General features: G+C 34.2%; 1 protein-coding gene across 1 annotated transcript; it reads right to left on the bottom strand.

Annotated features, from left to right (window-relative positions):
• Positions 1-3,073: 3,073 nt before the first annotated feature.
• On the bottom strand, positions 3,074-6,636 carry LOC125193192 (nudix hydrolase 16, mitochondrial-like). The gene is made up of 4 exons (XM_048090948.1): positions 6,246-6,636; positions 4,970-5,084; positions 3,786-3,869; positions 3,074-3,584 (listed from the first exon to the last, which is right to left on the bottom strand). Exons 1-4 carry the CDS (start codon positions 6,314-6,316, stop codon positions 3,312-3,314), a joined length of 543 nt encoding a protein of 180 aa, XP_047946905.1. The 5' UTR covers positions 6,317-6,636; the 3' UTR covers positions 3,074-3,311.
• Between the last annotated feature and the right edge of the window lie 3,594 nt (positions 6,637-10,230).

The following is a 10,230-nucleotide window of genomic DNA, read 5'->3' as shown; positions in this document are numbered from 1 at the left end:
TTCCGTCCTTCTGTAATAGAGACATTTCTTTTTGGCACATGATTCAAGAAATATTGTTTTAAGTGAGTTAAGTAAAGAGAGAATAAAGTAGAAAGGAAAAAGGTAGAGACATGGAGAGAGAATAAATAAAGAGTAAAATTAGAGAGAACAAGTGTATTATTTTTTCAAAAAAAAGAAAATGACTCAACTATAGTGGGACAATCCGAAAAAGAAATAGACTCAGCTACAATGGAATGAAGGGCGTATATATTTACGATATACCAGACTTTCTACATCAATGAAAATAGACACTACCAAAAATGCGGCCATTTGCTAGCACACTCGTGCTAGAAAAAAGCTTTCAAACGTGTTCGCAACAGTTCAATTTGCTAGCACATTGCGAGCACCGTGCGTGCTAGCTATAACGCTCGTCGCAAAGTTGGGACGGATTTTTCTAGCACAAGTTCTTTTGCGAGCACCTTGTGCTCTACCTCCATTGTGCTAGAAAGTTTGTGAATACCTCCATTGTGCTTAGGGGTGAGCAAAATAACCGAAAACCGAATATCCGAACCGAACCAAACCGAAATTTTAAAATTCGGTTAGGTTTTTTCGGTTTTTCGGTTCGGTTCGGTTTGGGCGAAAAAAAAAAACCGAAAAACCGAATTATATTTTAAATATATTATTATATATTTGTATCCTATTAATTTAGTATATTATATCATATATATAACATATATTCTTCTAATATATTTTTATATAATAAATATTATATATATTATATTAATTTTATATTATATATATTTATATTCTATTAGTATATATAAAATAAAATAAATTAGATATATTAAAATATACTAATTTTTTCGGTTTTTCGGTTTTGTTTTGAAATTTCGGTTTTTTCGGTTTAGTTCAGTTTTTTAAGTTCGATTTTCAGTTTTTCGGTTTTTGATTTTTCGGTTTTTCGGTTCGGTTCGGTTTCAATTTTAACCTAAATTCGGTTTTTCGGGTTCGGTTCGGTTTGGGCGAAAACCCGAACCGAAACCCGAATGCACACCCCTAATTTTGCTAGAAAGTTTGCAGTGCTTGGAATTTCGTCTCTTTTGCTATCACAAAAAGTTCTAGCAAATCAGTATTTTATTATAAATTTAATATTATTATTTTTACAAATTATTACCTGGATAATTCATTAAATAAAATCATAATGAATAAAATAAAAAATAACAAAAATTCAAAAATTACATAAAAGTTATAATATTGTTTTACACTTTTTCTCAATTCGTTAACTTGTTCACTAAGGTTCATAATCTGTTCTAAGTTTCAAACAACCTCTCACTTTTTCTCAAAATACGCCCTTAACTCCTTTTTTCATGAACTAAAAATTTCGAGCACATACTAGGGCTCGCAATACCACTTAATATTTTGAAAATTGGTCGTTGTTTCCATCTATGCTCGCAATTGTGCTCGAAACTATTTGGTCGCAAATAGCCTCTTTTTTTGTAGTGAGAGTATTTGGGTTTTTACTTAATTATTTATATTTTATAATTAAAAATATATATTAAACATATTTTATACTATATAATTATATTTACATTTTAATAGATTTTATAGTTTAAAAATATATATACAATATATTTGATGTAAAATTATATTTATATTTTACGGTATATATTGAATTTCGGTATGCCGATGTATTCCACGGTATATGAAAATTCATATCATTACAGTACCGAAATATTACGGTAAGTAATCATACTGTACCGAAAAATAATGGTATACCGGAAATTTGGTATTTTTGATATTTTTCGGTATGATAAGGCCGGTGTTTCACCATTTAGGTATTTTTCCTCAGCCCTAGGTGAGGGAGAGGAGTAGTGACGCCTGGGTATTCCTAACAATGGAGAAGAGGCCAGCATAGATCTTCTCTTGCCTAGCGAGTCTGCGACTGCGACGACGGCAACAACAGTACTGCATTTCGCCCGTGCGTGAGAGGAGGCTGATTCAAATACCCTAATTGGAGTGTTGGAGAGAGCGAAGGGTACCTATTTTCTTTCGTTTTTTTCATTTGGGGGAGATTTGACGGTGAAGAATGACTGATCCAAATGAGGAGGGTAATTTAGTAATCTAACAAACTTATCTAATTTTGATTTTAAATTAAGATAAATAAACAAACCCTCTTTGTTGGTTCAAATTATCCGATTAAAATATACTCCCTTCGTCCCAAGATATTAGACTCACTTCTTTTGGTAACAGGAATTTAGGAGGTGTTGTTTAGTGGTGTAAGTGGAGTTGGTAGTAAAATAAATTTTTATCATAAATAAAAATGACTCAAATATGTTGGGACACCCTAAAATGGTATACGAGTGTAATATCTTGGGATGAAGGGAGTAAAAAAGAATGCGGACCTATCCGGTCTGAAAAAATAACATAGGCATGCGGTTAATTTATTTTGTATACCAAACAATAAGTCATAATAAATAAATGTTAGTAGTAAAACATAACTATCGAACAAAGCCTAATAGTATATCATAAAAGATCAATACTTTAAATAGACAAAAAAGTCGTTCTATTTCTTCCTTTACTTAAAGATGAGAATGGTTCTTTATATATCAAAATGTTTTTATGCTAATAATCTGCATATTTTGATTTTTGAGAATTTCATTAGTAGCTTTTCAAGAAGTAAATTACAGTTAAAAACCAATTATTACAATAAGTATAAAAAGAAAGGAATATTAACTTTTAAAAAGTTGGATTTTTCTACAAACTTTCAACTTGATAAATAACATCACGAACTTTATTCAAGTTTGTTATTTCCCACCGACAAAATAATTCTAGCAAATAATATCACAATACGAATTTTTTTCGTAATTTCTCAACAACTTCGAGAGCTTCAAGTTCTTCAATTTTTTAGGATTATTTTTCTTAAAGCACACCCTCCAAAATTATTCTTCAATACATTGATATATCCAAAAAAATTTCACTGGTGAAAAATAACAAACTCAGGTAAAGTTCGTGATATTATTTGCTAATTGATAGTTCGTGGGTAAAACTCAACTTTTTGAACGTTCCATAATATTAGGTGCCAATATTCCAAGAAGAAAAGAAAAGGTCACCAGTCTTCACTGATTTGGGTGCGGAAATACCCAAATATGAAAATATTTTAAACACCTAAAACACAACACAAACTATTTGCATCTAACTTTCGAAGTTCCTAAGTTCTCCAAATTAAGGATTTTTTTTAAATTTAGAGAGAAACAATCAGGCACCAAGAATCAACTTAAGAGATGGTACCATAGTTTGAAAATTGTTCTAAGCAAAATTCAATGATGAAAATGTCAACTTGAACCCTTTCTTGGCAAGGTATGGATCATGCCATCATCATACCACTTTGAGAAACCTTTCTCAAGGGCCTCCCGCATCCACGCGTGCCTGCAGCACCCGATTGCTTCCCCAACGGTTAGCCAGCTCCTCTGCCGGTGGCTCTTCTCAGGCCAAGAGTCGAGCTCCTCCTTCACGTGCAAGGCATACATAGCTGCTCGACACAGTCCTTCCGGGCTGTATTCATCTTGGAGTGTTTTGCTCTTGAAAGGATAGCATCCAAGAAAATGCTGACACAAAAGAACAAGCATGATAGAGAAAGGTCAGCTGAAGACAGTGTTCTAAGCATTCATTTAAGTTTGAGTTCATAATTAGATGCACTTCCTTGTTCGATTAAGGTGCTGATTCAATTAGATCGGACAGCTTTGCTATAAAACCAAGTTATAGGAATGTAATCAATCAAACAATAAACGAATAGACGTATAGATTACCACTAGATCGCCTCGAACTCCAGCCTCTTCCATGGCTTCCCTTTCGGCTGCCTCCTCGGCCGTTTCATCATTCTCCCACCCACCCTATAGAAAATAACAAGAAAATGAAAAGGTGGGGCATTTTTCATATCAGGGTTAATTGACCGAAACACTGCAGATTTTATACATGTATGTCACGTAATCTTTTACATTCATCTAATATAAACATGTCATGAAAATTCAAAATCATGTATGCCATTGTGTCACACCTTATATCATTATACCATAACTTAACAAAAATTTTACTTCAATTTCAGTCATAAAAATGCACCATATATGATCTGTATGCCTAAGCATACTAAAATCATAAACACGTCCAATCAAATTATAGAAGAAAACTACCTTCAGAGGATGAGATAATTACAGTGGGAAAGGATGATATACGACTGACAAAGATAAAATTAAGAACCAAGTATTACTTTGTCGTCACTGTATTTCTGAAAAAAGGAAACATTAGCTCGAGGAGTTTATTAGAAAATCTCAACACTCAAATCAGTGTCGAACAAGGGAGTGACACTTCCAAGAAACGCCTTATTGTTGTTATGGAAAGTAGTGCAACCGTGAAATCGTTTACTTGTAACCTCGAGTTTTGGTATAAGAAGGAGCTTAAACTAACTTCTGAAAGATGGATGAAACTGAAGCCAAACATGAAAAGAATGTAAGAGAATATTCCCCAAGATAGTATCCGAAAATGCGGCCTATTGGTATTCATGAATGGTCACATAGGCAGATTAGTGAGATTAGAGAGATAAGAATAGGTTCTCTTTCCAGAGTAGAAATTGGGTATATTGAAGGAGAAAATTTGCTACCTTTATTAGGAATTAAAAATAAAACTGCATTTAATCAAAAAAAAAATCTTGCGAAAGCATTCAGTTAACGCCTTAATAAAACTATTCATTCGTCCTTATCCAGTCTCCATCTTTCTTTCCGCTTTAGGTTAAACCATAATGGTTACAAGTATACCAAGTTACCAATTTTAAATCGTTACAAGGATATGCTTCCTAGCCAAGGTAATGTATGACATGAACTATATCTTAACTCATTTTATCAACGGAAACTTAACACTGCAACCAACAGAGGAGCAGTGGGCGAAAAAACATGCTTTATGCAGTCTGCTTCCATTGACATAGTTCAAAGATCCGAACCTTTGGAAACAGAAGACCAGGTCCACCAGTTGAATTGATCATTAATACTTCAACGATAGTCTCATTTCTGCCACCATCATCATCTTTTACTGTCTTGTATCTGAAGGGAATACACCTGGGAAATCACAATTTTGATCAGCACAGATGAATATGGTGAATGCTTTTTAATATAATCAAAACAACATATCAGATTAAGCAAGGCGAATGAGAAACCAAAAAGGCTCAAAAGTTATAGTAGTTTAAGTCCACCAATAAACCCTGAATCTGACCCTACCTAAACTCCTCACAATCTTCAAAGATTCTCCTATTTCTTGCTAACTGAAGAGACGATAAAATGCTTAAACAGTAAACCATCCATAAGAGTCATCCAATTCTGGTTGTGTCAGTGAATAATATGTTATGTGCTTTTCCTACTTCACTTTTCAGCCCACAGAAACAAATGGAGAAGAATGCCAAACTTTTTTCTGCCTTCTCCAAATTCCATAGTAGATCTCTCATATCAATTCAAGATTATCGTATAATCAAAGAAAGTAGTGCTAACACCAGATTCTATTGAAGAAACAAAAGTTAAGTGAATGCTGGAATATAAAGAGGCCAACTTAGCAAAACTTTAGAGATGTTCGAAGCATTATAGAGAGGAGAAGCATGTATGTTTGATCATAAAGATTTCCAACGTTGAAGCATTATACACTCTTTTTTCGTCACGAAATAAGTTTATGTAGGATTGTGTAAAATATACTCCATAATGATATTATTCCGCTGTGAACCTAGATTGGAACAAGTTACCATACCATTACGGAAGCTCAAATAAAAACTTCAGAGCTTTCTCTTAAGCCATCATAGAAAAATCATCCCCTTTCATGCAGAATCAACACTTAGTTGCAAAACACCCAAAAATCGAATAAAGTGGCTCAAAAGCAGAATCTAATATATTACTTCAAGTTACCCTGCACCATCACCCACAGTGAGAAAGGAAAGTTCTAGTAATCAATCAAGAAAAACTAACAGACAAAATTCACAAAAAAATTTATCAAGATTGCACATTTTCATTCTAATCAATCAAAACCTAGCATCCACAACCCCCAATGTTGAAATGATCCAAGCAACAAAATCCCAAACACAAAATTTCACACATTCCTCAGTTAACAAAACTAACACCAATTTCTCCACATTCCCCCAATTGGAAACGGATTATAAAATCCATCACGAAAAAAAATAATTGAAGATGAAAAATACATAAATTGAAAAAAATGAAGATGTATATATATGTATATACCCAGCAATGAGACGGTAGCCATCCTCGTAACGCTGCTGTAGCCGACCAGTTCGAGCCACCAATTCAGACATCTAATCGAGAAACGGAACAAATGATGAGAAATCCCCAAAACTTGTGTATCTATGTATACGAATCAGAAGCAGGCCTCTCGATTGATGAAAACGAAGCAATAAATCATTGCTCAAAATGGGGTCTAAAATATCTGCATTACTCCTATTCTACTCGATTACTCAACCCTAAAAATCCCCGAATATTTTCACATTATTTCATCAAGGGTTTCAAAAAAATTCAATTTGTTATGTTGGTTCACCGTGAAAGAGCAGCGAAAGAATAGGAACAAGTTTTTGGATAATTTTTTGAGTCCTCAGTGAATCGTGGTTAGTCTCAATTCAAGAATTGATTGAAAGTACTGTAAAAGTTAAAACATCAAAACTTACACTTATGGATGTCCCGTGATGCGTGGGAAGACCCGAATAGCCCACTAACTTTAAACGGTAAGGATTGACAATTTTCAACCCGATAAAATTACAACTCGATTATCCCGCAATCCGATAAGTCATACCCGAAACTTGATGGACTGGCCCAGTAAATTAGACATAGGTACAACTATTGTCTATTATTTCTTCATGTTTATCTCAATTCAAGAATTAATTGAAAATAGTGTAAAAGTTAAACATCAATGCTTACACTTAGGGATGTCCAGCCTGCACTCCCACGGGATGGTCCGAATAGTCCCCTAAATTTAGAGGGTTAGAATTAAGAATTTTCAATCCGATAAAATTACAATGTTATTAGTCCACATTCCGATAGGGCCAGACCCGAAACTTGATGGCCCAGTGGGTTGCTTTTGTAACATAAATAACTACACCATAAATACATTTAATTTTATAGTATGTAATAAGCTGGGGTTTTGTGCCCCTTGCACAGCGGAAGACTTGTACAAAACAAATAAATCAGACACGGATCTATTTGACCGATTATGCGATTAATCAATTCACATGTTAAATAGATAATTGCATGCTAGAACGCAAATAATTCATGCTTAGAAAATATAAATCCTAAACATGATTTCTACGGTTTAGGGTTACCGATTTTGATTCTCCAAAGAATCGACGATTGCTTGCGCCTTCTCCACGATGATCTTCAATACTAGACCACGGATCTTCTGACTGGTTCCCAAACTATATCTCGATATCAGGGTGGGCTGATTCTTATCAAAATACTAGGATTCGAATAAAAGAAGACAGAAATTCCTCACGCAGGAGAGCTGAAGAATTTTCGAGCTCCTCTAAAACCAGAGGGGGACGAAAATTTCTACTACTGATTAATTGTGATTCTGTCTCTCCTTTATTCTCCTATTTATATTAAGTTCATATTGGACCCAGTCAGGGATCTATGGAAGGTTTTGGATATGGGCTCCCCCCAATTAGCTTTTTACTAATTAAATTGAACCCACAATTTAATACAAGCTTATATTGGAATATTACGAGCAGCCACTACAGAAGTAATATTGCACTCCCCATCCAAATCCGAAATTACAAGTAATCCGGGTTTCCGTTATTTATATTATTTATTTCCCGCGCTTAAGATATAAATGTCCATTAATTAATTAATGTCTTCTATGGACTTAATTAATTAACATCTTATTAATTCCAAGAGTGGACTTAGCAAGAAACACTTATTTATTATTCATAGAGCGATAAAACTCCAACTGGCCAGTTTTTTGAATAATAAAACCTTGTTCGAGCTCCTCTTGAGGACATTATCAAACGAGACTCACCTCGCGCACGATTCAACATAATAGCAATCCTAGCATCGCTAGATATTAATCACCACTACCCAATATATCAGGATTATTGGGTTGCGAAAAACCCACACCATTTGATAAGTCAAAGTAGTGTATAATCAATACCGTATGCTCAATGCTAACGTATGTAGATTAAGAAATAGTTATTTATCAAGACCTAGTCTTTCAGTAGATAGCATAAAGACATGTCTTGCTGTTAGATCCATTAAGTGCTATACCACACCAAAGTCATCTTATTTCAGTAAGGCTTAGAAATAATCGGACCGACATTGCAACCTTTCACGATAGGTAGTCTAAGCCTATCTCGGGTTGTGAAATTCTTCTTTTTCTTTTGCAAAGCATTGCATAGAACCGACTGTGTTACCTTAAAGTGGACGTCGCCCACAACCAGTCTACTAAGCAAAAGACTTAGACTTTGTTTGCTTCTTATACATTTAAATGTTTATAAAACATCTTATAAATGCACAAGCAAACACAATGTAATAATATACTGATTCTATTCGTACGAAACTGCTCGAATAATACTGAATCGGGTTAAAAGTGAATTATAGAGTTTTACGTATACAAAAAAGATTCCATTCAGAGCGAAACTTGCTCGAAACATGCTTTTCAGCATACCAAACCTAACAATCTCTCACTTATACTCAAAACATGCTTTTGAGTATACCCACTGCCAAAAACTCTCCCACTTATACAAAAAGCAGGTCTTGGTACTAGATATATCGAACCACCATTCATTTCACATCATGTTTGAACATGTTGCCACAAAGACATTTTATGTGAAAAATCTGCTTGGTTGTTCTCTGATCATATCTTTTCCACCATAACGTCTTTGATGCGTTCTTGATCTTTAATTAATTTCATCTCTCTATGTGATTGCTTAGCTTTATTAGCTCGTGTGTCCCTTGAGTTAGCCTTCACTAGAGTAATCACAACCAAATGTAATACTCATAGGCATACTCAAACTTACGATTAAAGCTATTAGGAAGATACTCCTAGGGTTAACACATATTCAGATGATGACTTACTTGATCACTGATTAGTCATAAAACTAAGTCAGTGTAACCCCAAGGACATTACATGAATGACTGGTAAACTAGAATATAGCGATTAGTCTTTCTCAAGCACTATGGTATACTCTTTACCTCAATCAAAGTCCTTTGTCATGGTTAATATGATATACACTTTTCATGCATAAGCACAACTAATATCAAACTCAATACACATTATAGCATACATGAGACAACTATCTCCGAAACTAGTCTCATAATTCTTGATCTCACTAAGCGTTAAACAACACTTGACTAGAGACAAGACAATTCCATCTTGAAAGGTATAAACCTTTTCATGGAATATCTAATGCTAAAATGTTCCAAGCAATGTGTAGATATAGGATTCCTAAGAGAATCTCAACATTCTTTCTAGCAATCTTAAAAGGACTTAGATGCTAAGAATGTAATTAGTTTCTCTTAAATCTTTTATCTTAAACTGGGCAGACAACCAGTTTCCTACGCCAGATGCCAATCTTAGTTGTTTGCAACTTTTGTAAATTTCATCATCGTAGAGTACCAATAATACCATATGTAATGCACTTGAACTTCCTTGTGCTTACAGCACTGTTAAGGACACAAGTCAAATTTCAAATATTTGACAATTTTGATAAAACACATATACTCTAATTTAGAAGCTTGCCTAAGACCACGAAGGTCTATATAAGCTTCCAATCATGTGTTTCTTGCCCTTGATTACATATCCATTAGAATGTTCTAATAGATGATTTCCTCAAGACTTCTATTTATAGAAGGCTGTCTTGACAATCATAATACATACATTCTAATTTATGTAAGTTCTAATAGACAATATGATCAAATAAATCCTGGCACAACGATAGCGATAAGATAATTCTCTTTGGGCATAACCCATTGTCATTGTCTAGCCATTTGAGATCCTCATTTACACTTGCAATGATACTTGCTCCCACTGACTGACACAGCCTGTAGGTAGTATTGCAAGTCTTGTAAAACATGTTGTCTATCATAGATTGTAATATGGAATCTATCACCTTTTCAAAGATGATTATCCAAATTAACCAATACTACATTTTAGTTAAAGGGATTATGTTCAAGTTAATCTAAGGCTGAGTCTTACGACACTCTAATACTACATTGTAACGCCCCA

Source organism: Salvia hispanica, chromosome 6, assembly GCF_023119035.1.
Source record: "Salvia hispanica cultivar TCC Black 2014 chromosome 6, UniMelb_Shisp_WGS_1.0, whole genome shotgun sequence".
Classification (NCBI taxonomy): Eukaryota; Viridiplantae; Streptophyta; class Magnoliopsida; order Lamiales; family Lamiaceae; genus Salvia; species Salvia hispanica.
Note: the sequence above shows the minus strand (reverse complement) of the source record. Positions and strands in the feature narration are given on the sequence as shown.